This window comes from Peromyscus eremicus, chromosome 13 (genome assembly GCF_949786415.1).
Source record: "Peromyscus eremicus chromosome 13, PerEre_H2_v1, whole genome shotgun sequence".
Lineage (NCBI taxonomy): Eukaryota > Metazoa > Chordata > Mammalia > Rodentia > Cricetidae > Peromyscus > Peromyscus eremicus.
In genome coordinates this window covers 5,952,945-5,975,744 of record NC_081429.1, presented here as the reverse complement: position 1 = coordinate 5,975,744, position 22,800 = coordinate 5,952,945, and the positions used below count along the sequence as shown (strand labels likewise).

The window sequence follows — 22,800 nt, the reverse complement described above, 5'->3', positions numbered from 1 at the left end:
AATTTAGCAACATTGTTTTGGGGGGGGGCCTTCTACAGGGCCTAAAGGAGGTGGGAGTTATAAGTGGCTTCCAGATCTAAGTGTAAGTGCACTTCTTAGCCAGTAAGACTTATTAACTACTGTTCACCCTATAAACCAACTGAGAGCAAAGCCAGTGATTTCAATCCACAGCCAAGATGGCAGCATACACCTGCTGTTGGCTATTTGTACACTGTGTGAAGATATACTGCTCTGAATGGTTTAATAATGAGCTGAATGGCCAGTAGTTAGGCAGGACTCTGGGGACAGAGAGGACTCTAGGAAGAAGAAAGACAGAGACACCAGGAGACAGAGAGAGGAAACAGGAGATACACAATAGAAAAGAGGTAATACCATGTGGCAGAATGTAGATTAATATAAATGGGTTAATTTAAGTTATAAGAATTAGGTAGAAACAAGCCTAAGCTACAGGCCGAACTTTCATGATTAATAAGAAGTCTCCGTGTCATTATTTGGGAACTGGCAGGCGAGACAGAAAAAGACTTCTTACTCACACCTGGCATCCCCCACGCCAGCATGCCTTATAACACAGGCAGTGTGCAAAGAGAACATTAAAGACTGACTCCCATAAAGCCCACTTGGCCACAACAGCTTCTGAAGGAAAATGGGAAGTCAAACACAAACATGCTGTTATTTACAAAGCTGGAAAAAGAAGAACAGATGCTAACAGCTTGGGTACTGGCTGTGACCGGTCTCCGGCCCACGTCTGCTGTGGCATGCCCTCGCTGCCTCACCTCCCGCACGCACCACCTTTCGTACCTGGCTGATGTGCACGGCTGACACCTGGGCGGAGCACACAGAGGAATGGCTTGGAGAGTTGGGTAAGGACTTGCAGGGGCCTATGGACAGCTGCTGCTTCTTCCTCGTGGCAACAATCTTCTGGGCAACTAGTGGACACAGAGACAGGAGACATCCATGTGAGGCCGGTGGCCAGATATGAGGAGAACCACAGGGACCTCTGATGATCCCTGGTTTCTGCCATTCCTGCATCCATAGCAAGTTTCATCTGGATACCTGACCACTGGAATAAATAGGACATTTCCCAGGGAGTCTGAATTCCCATACCCAGCTTATGGAGCTGAATACGGTCCATAAGCAAGCAAGCCCTGGCCAACGGGACTACAGCACAAGCAAGCCCTGGTAAATGGGCTGAGAGAACATCAAGCCCTGAGCAATGGGATTAGCACACATACAAGCCCTGGCCAACGGGACCAGAGCACACATAAAGCCAGGCCAATGCGACGAGGGCAGAAAGCTCATGTGGCTTTCAGGACTTGTCTCCAGGTGAGAGCTGCTCTTTCCCCCTTCTTCTTTGTCTTTTTTCCTTAATCTTAATCTCTCTGAAATGTACAGATGTGTGACTTTGGTGCCAGAAGCCACCCAGGACCATTGGTGACACAGGGATGGAAGCCACATCAGTAAGACAGGATGCAAAACAGACCAGTCCTGACCCCTGAGGACTTCAGCCAGCCTGCTTGGACTGCAACAAAAACACATGCCCACCTCACATAGGCTTCCCTAGTAAAACAGTTTTCCAGTTATTCAAGGTAACCCTAAATAAGGAAAATTGAACCAAATCCATTTGAAAGCTTTTTTTTTTTTTTGCACTGCCTAAAGAATGACCTGTAACTTTTTCAGGCTATGTAGAATTATACTCAAGCAAGAATAATTACAACAAGGACCCTTTTTTTTTTTTTTTTTTTTTTTAAATTCTAACATAGGACCACATACACTGGAAGTTTATCTTAATCAATACAAATCTAAATTCAACCGGCCATAACTTATCTCAGCAAATAGGCTTGCTGATAAAGCATACGGAATTTAAAGGCAAAGGAAGTCAACAACTAAAAAACCACTCTTACACCAATGGGTGTCACTGCAGGGGAGTGGCTGCGGTTTGCACCCTGCATGGGGGTGTGTATTAGGGGGGGAATCGGAGTTAGCCTGCAGCCTCCCTGCCCCTCCTCTGCACATAGCGCTGCTGCATTTGAGGCACTCTGCCTCTCCAGGACCAACAGTTACGGAGACAGAGGCCACAAGGTGCTCACAGATAATTTCACTTCCAAATGAACACAACTTTGAGCAGGAACTGGTGTGTGCACAGCTCATGGCTTTTGTGCAAATGAATGATAGTGTTAAATGTGACTAAGTGGAAATGCAATCTATAAAAGATGGTTCCCAGAGATGAAGCAGCGGCCTCATCAGTCACGGCCCACCTCCAAAAGGCTCCTCATCACCCTGAAAGGATGATATCAATTAATTTATCTTCCCTCCATGTATTGATCATAACCTTCATCAGCTAATCATGTTTAAATTACAGAGGAATATCGTGGTACTCCGTCATTTCAAAGCCATTGGTGTATTGATCAGGGACTGTTGAAAATGTATATTAGACTACCTTAAAAAAATCATTACGTGAACTCAAAATAAAGTCTAAGGTCAGTGTCTAAGAACTGCAAAGTAAGTAGAGAGTAGGGAGGTTCAAGACCCAAATTAACCCAAATTTCAAAACTGCCTAAGTGCTGTGGCTTGAATGTGAAAAGGCCCTGTGGGCTCATGTGCTTGAAACTTGGTCTCCAGTGGGCAATTCTGTTTGGGGAGGTTCTGGTGACATTAGTAGGTGGAGCCATTTTGGAGAAAACAGTCACTGGGGTGGCCTTGAAGTTTGTATAGCCCGGTTCCACTTCCTGCTCTCCCTCTTCCTGCTTCCTGTGTGCTAAGGAAACGTGATCAGTCAGCTTCCTGACTGCCAGGCCGTCTCCATAGCCTGTTACCAGGCCGTCTCCATAGCCTGTTGCCAGGCCATCTCTATGGGCTGTTGCTCTGCCTTCCCCGCTAGGATGGCCCTATCCCCTCTGGAACTGTCAATCAAAACATACTGTCCCCATCTCAATTTCTTTTTGTAATGATTTCTGTCTCCGCCTCAGAAAAATAACTAATATACCCTGTGACTAATCATTTGCAAAAAGAGGTTCAGATGATCAACTTGCTTTATGCCCAGTCTGAGTTTCCATCCATCTGGACCCACAATGACTTAACCACAGAACTTAGCGGAGAGGCACAAGACACGCTCAAACCATACTCTTAAGCGCTTTCTGGACACCTGCCACAGAGTTCTTCCACTAGAAGGGAAGGTTTAGGAAACTGAGCCAAGTATGTTATGGAAACTCGCATTATGTGGAACTTCAAATGCAGATCCCCACCGTCCTTCTTAAAAGGCACTGGGCAAGTACACAGGGATAAAAAGAACAGCTCACAGCAAAGCCACATGGGTGGCACAGTGTGGCTGCACACCACGGCTAAGCCTGTGTCCCCAGGGAGACTGCTCTTCCAACCTTAAGGCCCCAAACACAGACCCACACCTCTAACAACGGACCGCATTTATTTTTACTGCACTGATTCTCATGTTTGACCTGCTTCCTCATTACTCTTAAGACCTTCTAACTCACAGACACCAATAATGGAAAGAAAATGATTTTACAATGTTTTGTTCTACGGTGCCAGGAGAACTCTGGAAAGATAGGATAAAAGATAAGAACAGGGGCAAATTTACTTAATGAAGGACAAGAGGATTATGGGTAAGAGTGAGAGTGAGAAAGGGAGAGGTGAAGAAAATCCGTCCCGTGTTGTAGAACTTGTCACCCTTGGCATCTAAGGGAAGATGAGTATTTACTCTACAGTCACTTCTTGCTAACGGCTGCTGCTGCAGGGAGGAAACAGCACACCCAGAGTGCCTTGGTTAAAGACTTTCCTAAAAATGTCACTAGGTGAGTAGAAAGTATAGTGACAGCTCCAATCAGGAAGGGACTGTACTATTTATTACAGGATCATGGCCACCAATCATGGGACTGTGTGGAAGTCCAGCAGATCCACAGGGGCCTTGACCCCAACATGTGAGCATCGGCCCTTCACTAACCACTGCTCTAAGGGATGGGCACCAGGGATGGCCACCAGGGATGGGAAGCAGGCCCTGCCCCTTTCAAACTGTAATTATCGGTGATACTTGAAATACGTTATGTGCCGGTAGGTTCAAAGATACAACTCCAGACTCCGCTGGCTGGGGGATGTCAACCTCTTTGTGTTGCTAGTACCTTGATCATTCAACAAATACACTGTCACATGGTTCACATCGGTACATACACGCAAATGTCTTATTTAATGTGCTATGCATCCAACATACAAACAGCCAAGCCCGAAAGAATCAGCTTTATTTTTTTATTATTGAGATTTAGTAGTCTCTCACTTGGTGGGATTCCGGACACTATGTGCTGTGCTCCATCAAAAGTGTCACTTAGGAAGACATGACCACTGCCCTTTTACCACAGGGGCCCATCAATTCCTCTCTTCTCCTCCACGGTATTGCTTGAAAGTTGCTTCCTCTACAGTTCAGCTTTCTGTTTGGACTTGAGTAGGAGACAGAAACAAAACAAACCCCTCCCCTTAGCCAGCCCTTCAGTCCTACCTATGGATTTGATGGCACAAGGCTCACAGAGCAAGCAGTCAAGCTCAGGCAGAGAAGCGATGTCAGAATGGTGCCACCTTATGGAGGAGGTGGGTTAGTGCCTGCGAGCGTGACAAAGGTCTCCTCCAGGCTGGAAAGGCTCCGTCCTAATCTCCGCTAATGTATGACATCTTTAAACTGAAACATACATCCATGTACACAGCTCCATTCTTCAATGGAAAAGTTACAGACATTAACAACAAAAACTGACATGCACGTACTTGCTTTCTCCACAAACTGTACATTTTCTACTGAACAAGAAAGCACCCCAAAACTCTGAGATTGACTGCTCTGCTCAACCTCATCAAACACCCCTCATCTTCTTCCAGGACATTCCTGGGTCATTCACACAAATGCACGAATCACCTTACCTTGCTCCTGCCAGCAGAGTGAGCCCTCTGCTCACAGCCCCATGACCATGCACACGCAAGTATTTTGCCCTGTCTCTGCTGCCCGAAGGCTGAGCATGGTGGGAGATTACACCCTCACTCCATCCGGCAGATAAAGAGGACCCAGTGGGAGCCAGCTGTGATGGCTCACTGGTCCTGCAGGACCTGAAAGACTGAGGCAGGAGGAAAGTGCTAGTTTCCGGCCAGCCTGGATTACCCAAAGATAGAGCCAATCTCAAACAAGCAAACTACACCCCCAACTATAACAAGTGATCAAAAAACAGACCAGAGGTGAGGACAGCCGCTCAGACAATGGGTGGAGGGCTCAGGCAGAACCTCCAGCCCAGCCTGCACTGACCCAGGGCAGAAGCTGGGAAATCCCTTGCTCTGCACCACTTCCTCTGTTTCTAAGGGGACCTCCATAAATGACTGTGGTGATTTAAATGAGAAATGGCCCCCACACTCTTGGGCATTTAAATGCTTTGGTCCCCGGATGCTGCACTGCTTGGGGAGGCTTAGAGGGCGTGACTTTGTGGAAGGCCCGAGGGTTTAAAAAGCTCATGCAGCTTTAGGTTCTCTTTCTGTTTTGTGCTTGCTCACGAGCTCTCAGCTTGCTGCTCTAAGGGCCACCGAGCCGGCTACTTCCTTGTCACGATGGACACATCCCTCTGGACCTGTAAGCCCAAATAAACTCTTCTATGACTAATACAGTGACATAGGGAAATGAGCTTGTCATCAGGACAATGGTGTGTCAACCAAGCAGAGGTTGGTCTTCCTGCAATCTGTGTCCTTGGCAGAGGCCACCTCCCCAGTCTCTGAGTCCAGCACCTCAGAAGCTGGTCTATCTCTGTACCCTTGTGTGGTGCCCAGGGACCTGCCTGGAGGTGACACCTGTTCCTACATGAGCCCTGGGCAGTTTGTGCTGCGGCTGACCATCCCATCCATTCCTTCATTTTTCCAGAATACACTAGGTCCTTGGCCTCACCCTCTGCCTGGAACCCCTCAAGCTCCTTCGTTGGCTTCTCACAAGGGGCTTCCAGGGTCATCAGCCCTGTCCAGGCTCCAGATTCTCTCTTGGAGAGACATCTACACATTCATTTAGTAACCACATCCATGTGAGGACTCTCAACAGGGATCCTGTCTTGAGGCCTTCCTGCAGTCTAAAACTACAAGAGCAAGGCCAACTCAGCAGCCGACTGTGTTGTGCTGGGGCACTTCTGAGTCCACACTGCCCAGACCACGCCTCCACCCTTTCCTCTGCGACCTCAGCTCCTGGGCAGCAGCTCCTGGCCCCAGCATGGGCAGGGAAAACAGCAGACTACGGGTTCAGCCACCAGACTTGCTCCCAAACTCACCCTCACGGGCAATGTCCTGAGCAAGCCCTCCACCTCCCAGAGCTGATTACAGACAAAGCCTTAAAGGACCCCGAACTGCAGCCTGAGGCCCAAGCATGCCACGGGGTCATCTTCTCCAAGGCAAACCTGAAGGCTAGCCTGTGCTACCTGTGACTTTGACTGCTTGGATTTTCAACGGCTTTGGTCACACAAACCCTATGTGGACTAAGGGTGGGTTCTGCACTCCTGCGACAGGCCTGCCTTAGCACATCTATGTAAGTCTTGCCATTCTGCTAGAACCCTCAGAGATCTTGGATAAATTCCCACAAGGTTCAAGAGCAGTGGTTCTCAAACTGTGGATAGTGACCCCGTTGGCAAAGCTCTATCTCCAAAAATACTTACAGCACGATTCATAACAGTAGCAAAATTACAATTATGAAGTAGCAACCAAAATAACTGTGTGGTTGAGGAACTACACTAAAGGGTCACAGCATTAGGAAGGCTGAGAACCACTGCTCTGTAAGGAGCAGATGACATCTGAGTATAGGAAGAGCATGGGGCTATGAGCTCAGGACGGCACACAGTCCTGTCATCTAAGGCACACAGATCTGAGTGCTCAAGACCCATGGTTAGACACAAGGGAGGGCGGGTGTAAAAAGGACTCTTCTACTGGGAAAAAACTGTAGCACACCACTAATCTAGGGCTGGAGGGCCCAATTTTGGGGTACTATTTTAGATAATTAAGTATTCTAATATTTATTGGGGTACTATTTTAGATAATTAAGTATACTAATATGTATATAAAATAATAAAAATGATATTTTCAATATCCATAACAGATGTGCTTACAAAGGCTGGACATGAAGGGCACTGTACAGTGAGTGCTGGAGACAGTCATGCTATGGAGCCTAGGAAGGCATCGTACCAGCTGTCATCCTGTCTACACTTCCAAGTGGGGGGATTCATACGTTCCAATCCACTTTACCCCAAAGTACTTTAAAAGCCTGGTTTTTTGGAGCAGTAATCACTGTATGACTTGTGATTCCCTCTTGTACTTTAACCCCCAAAAAATGCCTCTTACAAGGCCCCGAGGGAGAACCGTGAGGGGCTCACCTGGGGAACCCCCATAAATAACAAAAACCCACTGCAGACTGTGAATCTTCCACTAATGACTCTACTTTAAATTACAGGAGAACGATCATTAAACTAGCTTATTAATTAAGGAAAAATTAATTACCAAGTTACCTATATAGCTCTGAATGTGTGACTTTGAAGTAAAAATAAGAAACCTAAAGTGGAATATTTCTCACCACAAAAATGGCAACGTCAATACATGTTAGAGGGGGCATGTTCAGTTCTGCTGGGAACCCCATCTGTCTGCTGGCTGTATTTCTGTATTACTAGGTTTTGAGTAAGGATGAAGCTATGGATGCCAGAAAAACCAAGAAAACTGGAGCAAGGCTGGGAGGCAGCTTGTTTGGTAGAGAGCGGGAAGCCCTAGGCTCCACCCCCAGCTTGGTATAAACTAGGCGAGATGGTGCACACCTGTAATCCTGGTACTTGGGAAGTGGAGGCAAGGGGGTCAGGAGTTCAAGATCATCCCCGGCTACATGGTGACCTGAAGGCTAGCCTGTGCTACATGAGACATTGCTTCAAAACCAAACCAGCAACGACCCTGGAGCAGGAAAGGGAACAAGAGAGAGAGGATGGGGGAGCACAGACAGCGCATGCTCGGAAACTGAGAATTTCCAGTGTCCTCCCTGGGGACACTTCCCAAGCCAGGGGACAGCACAGTCCGCCACCTGAACACCTGCTGGGATGCAGCTAATGCTTGCATGTGTCTGGAGTGCAACAGTCACCCCGCACCCAGGGAGATGCAGGATGACTGACAGAGGGGGCCGGGCAGAAAGGTTAGAACAAGTGAAGGGGAGAGAAGCTCTGAAGGGCACAGAACCCCGTTTCTAAGGCTCTGAAGGGCACAGAACCCCGTTTCCAACGCCAAGAGTGCTTCTGGCAGCCTGAAGGCACCGAGAAACCTTTCCAGCTCTTCTAGAATACACTGACAAGACCCACACTTTGCAAGATGCAGGTCACTCCCACCTGGACACTTGAGAAGGGGAACGTGAGTGCTGTGCATGGGATGAGATAGGCTCCAGGGACTGGAGACACCCCCATATCCACTGTCAGTTTGTCCTTCTCGTTGGGTGATGCTCCGCAGGCTGACTGGACATCAAAGCTGCCAGAAACTCATTCAAGGGGTCACAGTTCACACTGTCCTAACCCCCACAGTTTAACGTACATGGGGCCTTTCTGTAGGCATGTGACTCTGCAAGGGAAATCTCATGATCCTGCACCTAGAACAGTCTTCACCCCGCTGCTTGTCACCATTGGAACCAGCTCTCAGGTCTTCTCAGGTCTAGTCCCTTCCAACCACCCTATGTGGCCACCAACTCTGCCCCTTCACAAACACCATTTGGGCCCAACTGCATCCGTGTTTCCTAGAAAACTACCACTTAGCCATCAGAATAAATACTAAGAAAGTGATTTTCCTGCAACTGAACATTAAATACTCAGGCCTTGTCGACCTCTGGGACTTTGCTTTTGAAAGCCTCGCTCGTCAAAGCCCAGTGAGAGGCTCTGGTCAGAGATCCACAGCTGCAGTCCCCATGCCATCAGCAAATCAAGAGAGGATCGATGGCCATGGTAGAGACTCTGCTGTGACCTACCTTCATCGTAACCAAGACACAGATTAAGACTATGCATGTGCCTATCTCTCCATCTACCAATATATGTATGTCTATCAATAGATCAGTGTGTGTGTGTGTGTGTGTGTGTGTGCGCATGTGCATGTCTATCAATCAAGCAAGTAGGTTTTATTTTCTTGATTTTCAGTGCCCAGATAAGACCCAAATTCTTGATCATGCTAGGTAAGTACCCTACTCCTGAGCTAGTCCCCAACCCCTACAATATTTCCACTGCACTCTTTAAAATAAAAAGCCCTCTAATCTAAGACAGGCTATGTTTAAAAAGCCATGCTGTAATTTCTTCTGGTGAGGTCTTTGAGTTTTTCCTGAAGTAATGAAGTCTGAATTCTTAATCTGAGATTCAGTTCTTATCTGTATTCTTTTTATCTCGTTGTATTAAAACAAATTTATCTTCATTTATGTCGCAATTACCTATTAGGGTTGTTAATTTGCTGGAAATGAAGCTATTGTTTAATTGCTCCTATTAATCGGGGATTTAAATGCCGACTGTAATAAACAGTTACCTTCAGGACGGAGCAAAGTCAAGGCTGCTGACATTAATTTCAGAATTTTAGACCGAGGGGGAATTTCTGCATTCAGGGACACTGGATTTTCTGTTCACAGAAAAAGTGAAAGACTACTGAATACTCACAAGAGAAACTCAACTGAACAGATACAGTCTGCTGGCTCTTTTTCATACATGTAACAGATTGTCGTGTAAAACGATTGCGGCAAAAGGACAGGAAATCCTGCTGCAGGAAACACACCCATCCCCCCTTTCATGGCTCCGCACACAAGATTCTTTAAAATTTAACCTCTAAATAGGTAGCTGAAAATGGGCATATCTGATTCAAGTGGTGACCCTCAGCTCTGTGCCAGAGGAGATGGTTCTGCAGATAACTCACCAGGGTGCCAGCCTATGGGGGACAATGTAAGCATTCACTGCTCTGAAAAATGAGCCTCACCACACACCAGCTGGGGACTGCCTTGGGCTGGATCTGTCTGCAGGCAGGGTGGACACGGAGCTTCGGTGGGCAGAGCTCTGCATCACACACTTCTCCCAAAGCTGCTGGGATAAGTGTGTCTGTCAAAGCCGATACCCTCCTGGGTGTCCTTTAGTCACATCTCAAGGCCCAGCCTGTCCCCCTGTGCAGACATTTAGGGGTACACTAAAATGCTGGTGGGTCCCCCAGTTCTCTCCCACCTGCCTTCCTCAGCATCAACTCATTCACATCTTCTTGTTTTCTCACACAACCACCCCCTTCATCCACCACCCCCCTGGATTACTGAGTCCTAACAGGTCTCATCAGGATCCTTCCCTAACTTTCAGTATCCCCTGTCTCCTGCCTTTTTTAGCTTCCTCGTCTCAGTGAACCTTGGCTTTGGTCTGAAAGCCGCATCTCTGGCTTGCTGTCCAGCAGCCCTGAATGATGCTCTGCTTCCCTGGGCTTTCACTGGTCTCAATCCTAGGTGCGAGCACAGCCTTCCTAACCCTGCCCACCCCACTGGTGTGAGCCCACCCTCAGGACCAGGCTGGAAGACAGGTGATGCCCGCATGACCAGCATGACTAAGAGCAGCAGCCCCAATACCAGTTCCCAGAAGGTCCCAGAAGGTTCTTAGTTGTACTGATGGTCCCACAATGCTCTTGATGGTGCTACTGTTCTCAGCACACTCTTGGTTCAGGAATGCTCTTGATCATGTTGGCTCCAGGAGTCTCTTAGTGACACTGTTGGTTCTAGAATGCTCTTAGTTATGTTGCTGGCCCCCAAACACTCTTGTATATTCTTGATTGGTGCTCCAGCAGAGCTAAGCAGGTTGATGTCCATTCCATGTCTAACATACATGGTGTTGGCTGCTTTGCCAGGCTGTATGTCAGGGACCAAACATGGACCATGGAAAAGTACTAGCTAGGCCTGAGAACAAGCCCCTGCCCTAAACCAGATGCTCCTAAAGATAAAGAACAGGTCAGGCAGGTCAGGTAGCATAGCAACAGAACAATGGGCCCTGACCAGTGACCTTACCACCTAGCACAACATCCTCATGACTTGCACGTCTCCCTTCACCTGCACGTACAGCACGTCGTGCACCCCTTCCCTCCTTCCTGCCCTCTCCCCCTCCCATGCTATATAAGCCTTGCTGAGGAAAATAAAATTTGCAGCTTGATCAGAACACTGTCTTGCTGTCTTCCTTTCGTGTCTCCCCGTCCCTTTCATTCTCTCCCACAGGTGGGTCGCCCCCGTTGACACCCCACTGGCCGGGGCAGCTATACAGTATCCCTCCCTCACTAACTGTTCCATACACTGTACCACTGAGATGGTGCACACATCGGTGGGTTTACTTAGGGACATTGGAGACTGACAAACTCACACAGATCTGTCAGCAGCACTGGCCGGCCACCAGCATGCTAATAAGTACACTTTATTGACCTTCCAGCCAGCCCAAGCATCCCATGGATGTGATCCTTCAGGACTTTGTTTCCTTGACTCTCAGGAATCATCCTAGGAGTCTCTGCTTTTTGATACCTGTGTTGGAATTCACTTCCTCCTGGCTCCTTCCTTCTTGGTGCCAGATAATACAAACAGTGCTGCAGGGTAGAAGCATGCAGGAGCTGTGTGCACAAGGGACAGACAGTGCCGCAGGGTGGAAGCATGCAGGAACTGTATGCACGAGGGACAGACAGTGCTGCAGGGTGGAAGCATGCAGGAACTGTGTGCACGAGGACAGACAGTGCCGCAGGGTGGAAGCATGCAGGAACTGTGTGCATGAGGACAGACAGTGCCACAGGCTGGAAGCATGCAGGAACTGTACGCATGAGGACAGACAGCGCTGCAGAGTGGAAGCATGCAGGAACTGTGTGCACGAGGGAAACATTGACAGGTTATAAATACCGCAGAGAAAACTACGACAAGCAGGCAACATGTAGGCAGATAATGAAGTGTGAGGGACGTGCCCAACCCAAGGAGCAAGCCACAGTGAATGCACAATGAAAAAAGGTTTGGATGTTCTGCAAAGCTGTTGTGCATGGCTGCAGCTGCACCAACAAAGGCTATCACAGTCCCTGTGTGCCCAATTCTCAGCCAGGATCAGTGAGGAAACAGAAGAAACCTGTGTCCAGATAACTAGAGCCGGACCTCCAGAAGTGCCCAGACCATAGGGGGCAATAGCTTTCTCAAAGATGTTTAATGTAGACAAAACTAGTATATGCTGGGAAAAGCTATCCTGGAGAACCAGGAAGACTGACAGGTGTGGAAACGCGTCAAGCTTCTTACAGAACCTAGAAGGCCCACTGCACAGCACAGGAGAGACGCTTCCTCTTCCTGTAGACGGGCCTTGCTCATAGATCCTGTTCCCTTCAGACCCTCAGCTCTGCTCTTCTTCACGGAGGACCCTAAGGACAGAAGGCTGCTCACAGCTCCACTCACTGCCTGGTGAGCATTTGTCACTACCACACATCACGGAAGCACATCACCCTCCAAAGGAGCTGACAGCTGAGCACACACCACCATCCCGGCACGCGGGAAGCTGAGCCAGGAAGATCACGAGTTTAAGGCCAGTATGAAGAGTTGGACAGTGACACCTTGTGGGGTGGGGGAAGAAGGAAGGAGAGAAAGGAAACAGGAGGGGGAAAGGGTGAATGAGAAAGAGGAAGGAGAACAGGCAGAGCTCAGAGCCGCTCCCCTAGCTTGCATGGTCTGACATGAAGGAAGATATGCTCGAAGCGTGAACTGGAGGTCCTCGGAAGAGTGCACTGTGTGGACTGCGCAACCTATAATCACTGATTCAGTGTGTCAGCGGGTACAACACACACGCACACTGATTAGAAAACCTGTAACATTTCAAACACCACAATTAAACACTGGGAAGAATCTGTTCAAAAGCCCAGGGGATGATTAACCTTCCCTCTCACTTGTCCTCAAGTCGGATGCAAATCAGTGCCTTCTGAGCCCAGGCAAGTGAATATCCCAATAAACTGGCAATACAATTCGGATGGCAGGCAAGGAACTCAAAGATAAATGGCTTAAACAAAGAAGGGGAAAATGAACCTGTCACTTCTCCTCAACTCATCAAGCTGTCTCACACAGAAGCCATGATCCTGGAGCAGAGCTGCTTCTGACACTCCGAAGCGGAGTCTCCCCGGGAATTCTTCAATCTGCAGACTCCCAGCTCACCAACCACAAGTATAGACCTCGCCAAAGACCAAACTGCTCACAAAATACACCAACACACTCTTATCAGTTACATCAAAGACAGCCAGAAGGGAGATGTGAAGAGCATCACCGCCAAGAGCAGCCTGCTAGAGATCAGAAAGGCAGTCAGGACTGGCTGAATAAGGACGGATACACACACGCACATACAGACACAGACAGACAGACACACGCACACAAATACACACACCCCCCCACCAGGGCATCAGACACACAGACAGACACACCCCCCACCCCCACCAGGGCATGCAGACAGACAGACAGACACACACACACACACCACCAGGGCATGCAGACAGACAGACAGACACAGACACAGACACACACACACACACACCACCAGGGCATGCAGGCAGACAGACACACACACACACACACACACACACACACACACACACACACACACCCCACCAGGGCATGCAGAGGACCAGGTAAAGTATTAACACTAAGGCAACGGCTCAACATTTGAAAGAGCAGCATGAGGAAATCAAGGTCAGCTGTGCTCAGGTGACAGGCGGAGCCCTACACAAGGGCACGGCACGCAGACCAGCAGTTCTGCCACCTAAAGAACCTGAACAGACAAGGTTCAGTGCAACCATCAGTTCCCCTTCAGTGAGCTAACCCCCTTGGACTACTGTTGTCCTACGGGAAGTCAAAGGCCTAATCTCTGAAGATACCCACGGTACTGGAGAGCGAAAGCACTCAGACCCGTCTCCAACCTCTGCACCCATCCTCACATCGCCTTCAACTCTCCAGAAAAAGACAGGGCAAGTGAGGTGGCTCGGCAGTTAAGCACCTGCTGCCGAGCCTGGCAGCTGCAGAGCCTGGCAGCTGCAGAGCCTGGCAGCTGAGTCTGATCCCCAGGATGCACACCATGGACGGAGAAAGTAGAATCACAAGTTGTCTGTCTCTGGCCTCTACGTGCATGCATGCACTTGAAGAAATGAGGCCCCTCCTCCCAGCTCTGTTAGCCACGAGGCCTTGCTGGAAGGTCTGGGGACAAGTGACAGTGATACACAGGTTGAATTATACAATGTATTGTGATGTGATTAGAAAGAAGGATGAGGTGACAGAACAGATTTCTACTCGGTCTTCACCATGGCTTTGTGCATTAAGACACTGCAGCCCCTCCCCCAACACACACATACACACATCAATTATTATTACTCAGCCAGCACCACCCAGAGCCCTGCCCTTCCCAGTGCCTCACACAGGATTCCTGATGGGGCGGGCTTGCCTTCTGGGACCCTACAGTATGCTGGCCATGTAAATGAATGAGGTCAAAAGTGACAAGACTGTTCAGTGGGTAAAGACACTCGATGCCAAGCTTGATGACCTGAGGTCAATCTCCGGAACTCACACGGTGGACGGAGAGAATGGACTCCTGCAAGTTGTCCTCTGAGCATGAGTGTGTATACACACACACACACACACACACACACACACACACACACACAAATAATCTTAAAAAAGGAGGAGGCCTGTGATGAATCTAAAGAGCCTAATATAATAGAGGATGTAAACTTCTACGGAATTAACATAAAAGCCTCAACAGTTCTTTTGAATACACTGCGGCTGCCAAAGGGTTAAGCACATAGTGGACAGAAACTTTCCAACATTTCTCTCCTTTAATGAGAAATTAAGTTTATCAACTGCCATTGTAATTACACACAGCACCTCAGGTAATTAAAAGGGATCTAAATCTAATTTTATTTACATTTAGAATACCTGAGGTCATCTCCGATCAAGACTTCACATTCGTGACTAATACTACTTCAGTGTTAATTAGAGATCAGTAGAGAATGCTGACTGATTGTGAATCTATAACCTGCAGTGGTTTAGCAACATCGAAGAGAGTCCAGGCACCTCTTCCTGGAACACAGCAGTTCGTACAATCGACAAGCATCCTCCAGAGTCACCTCAGAGTACTTCTAACTCAGCAATGTCTCGGAAGAAGCAGGGGCTCTGATGATACTGAGCGCTTCTACTCGTGAGAAAACATCTCATATTAAATACAAATGAATCCGTCTTTGTATGGGATGGCTACGGTGGAATTTTAAATAGACTGTGTTGAGTTGTCCCTAAAATGTTTATAATACAAGTTTCTATAGTGCAATGAACATGCACTTCTGTCTCATGTAGACTTGATGGTGGCAATGTGTTGCTATGTCTCCTTTACTGCATACCTACGCATCCATCCTTCATCCCTCCGTCCTTCATCTTCCTCACTACACTGTCTGATGCACATCAAGCCTCATGCAGGCTTCAGTCCACTCCCAAACATTTCACTGGAGCCATAAATGAAAGGTTACAAAGTCTCGTCGACCAAAAGGCCAATCCGTTTCCCCTCAACTCACTGTCTTTCTACTCCAAATTCTTGCTTTAATCTATCCTAAAGAGATAATCCGTTGACAACAAAAAAGTGGGAACATCAGGGCTAGAGCCCCCAGGGAAATACAGGATCTTGAAAGTCTGTGGTGGTGGAGGCTAGCTTTACAGACTGTCAGGCCTGGTCACCAGACTGCAACATAAACACACACGTGTACAAGAACATAAACCACCATCTCCTGGTTTAAAACGCTAAAAGCTGCAGAGGAACGAACAGACAAGCTGCTGACCACAGGTGCAGAGAGCTGTCCCCATGTGATGCTTACGCGACTTCCCCACACCAGCACACGTACACAGACTTCAACACATCTCTAGGCTGGCCTGAAGCTGGATGTTGAAGATCAGCAGTGTCAGGCTGCTGTTCTCTCCATTCTGGGGTGTTATTCACAAAGAAAAGAGCACTTTTATAAGTCGACTCAAAGGCGGCAGGTTTTTCTTTGGGGGTTGGAATCCTTCCGTTTATTTAGCTGAACATCACAATTTACAGAATTATTTGATTTTTTTAATTACGTGTGTGTGTGTGTGTGTGTGTGTGTGTGTGTGTGTGTGTGTGAATGTACTCTCAGAGTCCAGCGAAGGTGCTGGATTCCTTGGAGTGAGGCAGTCACTAGCCACTTGACGTGAACGCTGGGGACAGGACCTGCTCTGAACTGTTGAACTATTACCACGTGACATTTTATATACTAACCAATTCTTTACACACCAGCTTCTCTCATGAGGCTTCTGGGAAATCACCCTGAACACAAGTGGTCAAAAGGAGCTTGCTTGTGCTGGTTATTAACCCAAACCCTCGGCGCTGCCTCAGACTCAGAGACAGTGGTTGGGAAGTAACGCTCTCCTTTTGTGGGGGTACTCAAAAAACTGCCCGTGGGCGAGACACGCTAAGTGAAAGGCAAATTACAGCTGGGGAATTTAATGTGCCAAATGGTCACACTGTCAAGCTCAGGATCCTGGGCATCCAGTGGAGCTTTCTTTCCCTTCTCAAAAACGCACGGGGGAAAAGGTGACAAAGGCATCGTGTGCCTTTGTTTCTAAAACAGATTTCTCTTTTCATGAAAAAAGCATTAGAAGGGACCATTACAAATACACAGAGTAGACACTTGTCCCCCTTCAAATACACTGAAATACCCATAGAGCCATGCTCTGAACCATGGTCCACAGAAGCAAGGAGCCACTCTGTCCTGCAACTTCTCTGGAGGTCTGTGCTTTGAAAGCACAGCAAAGGGCACACGGTCCGAAAGTTGCCCAGCGGCACTGGGCCTTGGTGACAGGGAACCGCAGCCAGGAACGGTAGGCATTTCTTTCAGCCTCCTTGAGCCATAAAAGCAAGCCCCAACTCCTTGTGGACTGAAGACATCCCGCTAGAGGAGGTGGCGCACTCCCCAGAGCAAACCGAGAGCGGAGATGACGTGCTCTTTAGGTGTTTTTAACTTGCTTGTACTGGCTGGGCCACGGTGAGGACCATACCCTCTCCAGGCCACAGAAGGGATGGGCAGCATCTGGCTTGTCAAAGCCTCTAGATGCCTAAGACAAAGCCAGATGGGGAAGGACAGGCATCCAATCAAACTAGGGTTTCCTTGGGGAAGCACCATTCAGTATCCAATAAACGTGCAAGTCTTCCTGTGTGCCTTTTTGGCCTCCATAAGCATCTAACTGTCATAACATCTATAATTCAGCATAGAAAAGGCACCACAGAGCATTCATTATCAATCTCACAAAACATATAAGGCTCCTTTGCACCTCAATCATTTGCTAACAGTTACAATAAGATTGTATTAAAAATTTAAACTGCCCTACTTAAGCAATTTACCTTCAAATGTCCATTTCCAGGGAATGAGTCCGAGGGACATGAATGTCGAACCCTTGTTCAGATTTATTGCGCTGGAGAATATTTCTCCTGATAACGCTCTGACGAGTGAAGTCTAATGACTTTAGTTTTATTACTTTTTAAGCACTTAATGGGAAAATTTAGACATTTTCACAAGACTGAGCTTCAACACGAATGGTACCTTTAAAAAATGACAGGCAGAGGCAGGTCTGTGAGATTACTACAGACACGGCCAGGCTAGTGCAGTCGAGAGATCTCAAGTCAGTGAGGAATACTGCAGGCTTGCCTCTGACATTACCAGTCTGAGCACACGCACCCCCCACCTTGCTTTTTTTTTTTTAACTGTCTTAAATAATAGCCCAGAGAATATTTAGCAAAGACTAGCTGTGGAGAATTTTATCATTATACATGTAAAAATTTAAAGCCATTAAAAAAGCTCACAGTATTTAATCTTTTCCCCTGCACTTATAAACCACCTTCCGTGGGGAAGTTACAGGGCAAATACCATAATTATCACAGTGCCATTACCTAAGCCCTGGTCAGTACTGGCTGCTTCTACCACCAACCATCCGGACAGCGGGAGAACCACCTTTGAAACACGGAGAAACAAATTTGAAAGTTCTCCTTCACTCCAAGCCATTTTCCCTCAACTTCAGCCACAGCTGTGATCACTCAGACTTCAATTAAAGCGGAGGCAGGAATCCTATCAATCACGAGGGACGATAAATTTCTTATCTTTCTCATTAGCTACCCCGTCGCACAGCTTAAATATAAACATACCTTGCAACAGGACTGTAAATTACTCAGCCCTTGGTGACTCTACCCAGCATCGGAAGAGGCAGGAATGATTTGAGCAAAATCTGAGGCACGATCACCACACTAAAGTTGATTTACAGACCTCAGAAAAATAAAAGGCCTCCAAGAATCACACTGACAGCAGGTCTTTTTGAGTTTGTTTATTTGGCTTAAAACTGGTAATGACGTGTCTTTATTAGTATGACTAAGTTTTATGTGCAAAATCCAATTTTCTGTAGAAATATTTTTGCTGCATCTGCCAATAATATCTCTCGCAGTTACCCGTAGCTATTAATTTTTTAAAAGCTAAATTCCTCAACATTTTTTAAGCTTTAAAGGGGGGAAAGAGTAGACGACCAACAAACTGTTTTTTCTCAGGATAAAAAGGGACACAAGCGAATCCAGAGACAGCAGAAATGGCTGTGGGAGGGCTCCCCACTTTAATTGAAGTCAGAGTCCCAACTGAACAGTTTCCACATATTTTCTCTAATCCTGTAGTAAGATGTGGGCTGTGGGTGTGCAGCTCCCGGGTGCAAACTTCATTCAGAACACAAACATTCTGCTGTCTTCCTGCTGAGCTGAGCAGCTAAGGCGTCCGGCCGCTGCCCCTGTAAGTAAAGCTTCTCGGGCCTCGGGTGTGAGCGTCCAGGTTCCTAGCACATCACATCCCCCGTGTGCCTGGCTCAATTAACTGTATCTCTCAAATCAAAACGGAGGCAGCACAGGAACTTGCCACCACCCTCAGCCCACAAGGCAGGCAGGTTTCTGCTGATCACACCTGAACCCAGGCCTGGCGGGCAGGTCTGAAAGGCTAAGCTCTGAAAGGCGGCCCTGGCTGTGACAGTGCTGCCGCCTAGTGGCCTGCACCTGACTCACCAGGCATAACCACGGTGTGAAGAGGGCTGGCTGTTCTGACAGCCCCAGAGGATGCATTACCGTGAACGAGCTGAGATAAAAGGCAGAAGCAAAGTCAGGCCAAGACAAGCCCCAAACCAAACGCTACCACCTTGCTAGAGCTACAGTGTGTGACCGATGGCTTAGGACAGCTGTCATCTGAAATCCACAGCACTCCACACCCAGAACGGCTACAAATCATCTTCAAGAAGCTATGATTTCTCCAGCCACCGAGACTCTTCTCTGACCAGTGGAGTTTTCAGTGAATACATAAGTGATAGGCCACCCAACAACAGTGGCCAGTGCAACAGAGAATCCTGGACACAGAACTGTCAGTGTGGCCATTTATGACCAGTATGAACTCCGGCAGGTACCTGGCCGTCCAATGCCTCAGTTTCCTTACTGAGAGGTACACACACAGTATCTGTATCCACTGACAGATGTGAAACAGCCTGGCAGTGACGATGTGGCATGGGATACAGAACAAATGTGGTCCCTGCAGACACACCAGGAAGGCATCTGCCATCACCCTTTCCCTCCATCAGTACCCACTCTAGGCTTCAGCAAGTGCTGTACCAAGTACATCATGGCCTCCAGAGTAGGAGCTTGGACCTTGTCCAGCTCAGCAACCCCGGCTGCAGATACAAGACCTGGGGTAGGTAGAAACAGGGCAGACATTTTTGTAAGACCCCAGTACTCTGCTGGAACCTGCCAGGGGCAAGAGCAAGCAAGGCTGGGGGGAGAAGATTCAGAAAGATGAAACACAGCTTCACCAAGAGTGATGGAGAAGTGGGATGTGGGACTAGAGCATGCGGATTCTCGGGACTAAAGGACTGGCCTCCGTCCAGAAGGCACCCTCTGATCATACCTGTACTACAAAGCCCTCTGGAGGGGTGGGAAGAAAGCTTAAGAAGAAAGCTCAAGATTAAATGTGTGAATCCACACAGAGTAGATGAGGTGGGCACAGGGAGGAAGAGTAAAATGGAGTCAGAGCTGCCTAGTGGTCTTAGGTATCAGAACAGGAAGCTACTATTCCTTGGGGAACGACGTACCCAGAGTCACTGAGACACTCAAACCCTGGCCCAGCACACAGGTCTGAGCTGGAAGAACCTCGAGAACTCTGGTGAACCACAGTGCAAAGGCAGAGGGTATAGTGAGGATGGGCCTCCACAAACCCACCACCCATATGTAACAAATATAAATATGTGTCCCGTCCCGTCCCGTGTGCGCTCCCCCCCCCAGTCTGCTTCAGCTCTGTACTTCAAGGGAATTCACCAGGCCTCGGGCATCCCAGCACCACTGCCTTGGGCAGGAGAACAAACTCCCTTCCCAAGGACACTTCTTGCATTGACCACTAGGCCACACTCCAAAAAGGTGTATGTGTCCCAGTTTGTTAGGCCAAGACCACATGAGAGAGTCCTAGTGGCTAGGGTCGGGTGAGACGCGGCAGGAGGTAAGTACAGGTGCCACGCTCTCTCCTGCGGTAGAAGACGGAGTAGGAACCGGGGCAGGGCGCTGCAGTCTGCTGCTGGGGGCCGAGTGTGCTTCTCCGCTGAACACAAGCTGCCCGGGGCTCCAACAGGACAGCAAGTGTGGACATGGGGAGGAGGAGCCAGGAAGGACTCTCCCAGCTGGACACAGCCTCTCCGTGGTGGCTCTGCATCTGCTATTTCCAGGACCTCTTCAGCCGTTCCGCTCACTTCCCTGCCCGACTCAGACCGTCTGCAGCAAAGCCGCTCATGGAAGCGCTACCGAGGGGACGCGGCCAGCTGGGCTAAGATGAACACAGCCCAATCTTTTCTCTCTAGTGCTTCCAACAGTGGAGGAAGCAGAAGGGGATCTGGGCAGCCGAAAGATTCTGGAAAGGAGGCTCCGAGCTGGTGCTAGCATCTGCTGTGTGCAGGGCCTGGCCAGCTGCACCTGGCCTCTTGGATTAAGGCAGCCATGGCAGCTTCATGCAAATGAGTACCTGGATGGTAGGTGACTGTGCCCCAATAGGGAGGAAGTGTCCTGGCTACAGAGGCGGCCTTCTCTAAAGAGTTTCACAGACAGCCAGGAAAGTCTATCCAGGGGCAGCTGAAAACCACCAATGTGGGTGTTGGGAACCGAACTCTGGTCCTCTGAAAGAGCACCAAGTGCTCCTAACTGGTGGGCCATCTCTCCAGCACCTCCAATTTTGTTTTAAAAGTTTTAGAAATTGAATAGAACTCTAATCATAAAATGTTAGGCTAGGACCGCAATTCAGTTTTTGAAGTGCTCGCGTGGCATGCACAAAGCTCTGGGTTCAAACACAGAACCACGTACACCAGGTGTGGAGGCACATGTAATCCCAACAGTCAGGAGGCAGAGGCAGGAGGATGAAAGGTTCAGGGACACCCATATACAGAGCTGAGGCCAGCCTGGGAGACAGGAAATCTATCTCAAATAAACTAAAATAAAATGTTGTATCTAATGGCAGGGTTCATAGACCATTTTTATTGGCATCTTCATTGATTATTGTTCCTGAAATATTTTAATTGGAAAAATGCTAAAATGTTTCCAAGCAGTTACAAAATATACACAAATCTACTGAAATCTATTTTACTAGAAATAAATGTGAATTTCAACTTTGAAAGCTCTAAGGATGTGATGACATCAGCAGAGAGTGAAGTCTTCGGCCTCCCAGGGCCAAAAAGCGTGCCCACCAGGTCTGTAACAAAAAGCCGCCAGGTCTGTAAGTCAGGCAACAGGTGAATTCACACAGCGGCCAGTGACTCGGTTGCTATTCACACAGCAGGCTTTTAAAACCTACCCCGTTCTGCAAGTGGTACTCTAGGGCGGCTGAGCTGGCTGCTTGCTGGGAGGGCCGCCTCTGCATATCACCTCACTCCCTAACACCTTCCTAACAGCCCAACCTGACACCGCACACCAACTGGAGTGACGACCTGGAGGCCAGAAGCTGAGCCAGCGAGGCTCTAGGATCTCTGCTGCTGCTTGAGTGTGACTTAAGTTTTAAACTTGATGATCACGGCATGTGAGTGTGGACAGGTGTGTGCATGCACCACAGCACATGTGTGGAGACCAGAGGACAACTCTGCAGAGTTGATTCTCTCCTTCCTCCTTCAGGTGGGCTCCGGGGATCAAACTCAAGACCATCAGGTCAAGTTTGGGCCGCAAGCCCCTTTCCTCACCAAGCCATCCCTCCAGCCCCTAAAGCCCAACTTTTAAAAACATGTCGGTGTTTTCCACCATGACAGCAGAAGAAAATCCAAAATGAGACTATTCTGTGTACGTGCTTCTGGCACCCCCTAGTGGCAGCTCTCTAGACTACAAAAGCACTGGACCCTGCCTGCATACCTTGTAGATTCTGTGAAGAAATTGCCTGTGTGGATAGGTGGAAATAGTCTGCATGCTGGCTACAGCCAGTTAGTCTAAGAACTCAGCATGTTAAAATATGCTGATTCTATGAAACACAAAGAACCTGAAGCATTTTGGTTCATTACCAGGTAAGCTCTTAACCACAGTACGCTAACATGTTAGCTAACATGGTTCTGGTAATGTGCCTGCCTAGCTCATCAGAGGACCTGGGTTTGAGCTCCAGCACTGCAAAAGGTAAGTGAGTAAACATATACACAACCAAGGGCTTTCAGCAGGACACTTAAAACCAAGGTAACACTAAAGGCAAAACACAGAGAGCTGAATG

General features: G+C 48.3%; 1 protein-coding gene across 6 annotated transcripts in view; it reads right to left on the bottom strand.

Annotated features, from left to right (window-relative positions):
• Positions 1-22,800, bottom strand: part of Agap1 (ArfGAP with GTPase domain, ankyrin repeat and PH domain 1) — a 437,938-nt gene that overhangs the window by 217,998 nt on the left and 197,140 nt on the right. For all 6 annotated transcript variants that reach the window (XM_059278338.1, XM_059278339.1, XM_059278340.1 and 3 more), the window contains exon 7: positions 799-926. In XM_059278338.1, coding sequence (XP_059134321.1) covers positions 799-926 — 128 coding nt within the window. The remainder of the gene's footprint in view (positions 1-798; positions 927-22,800) is intronic.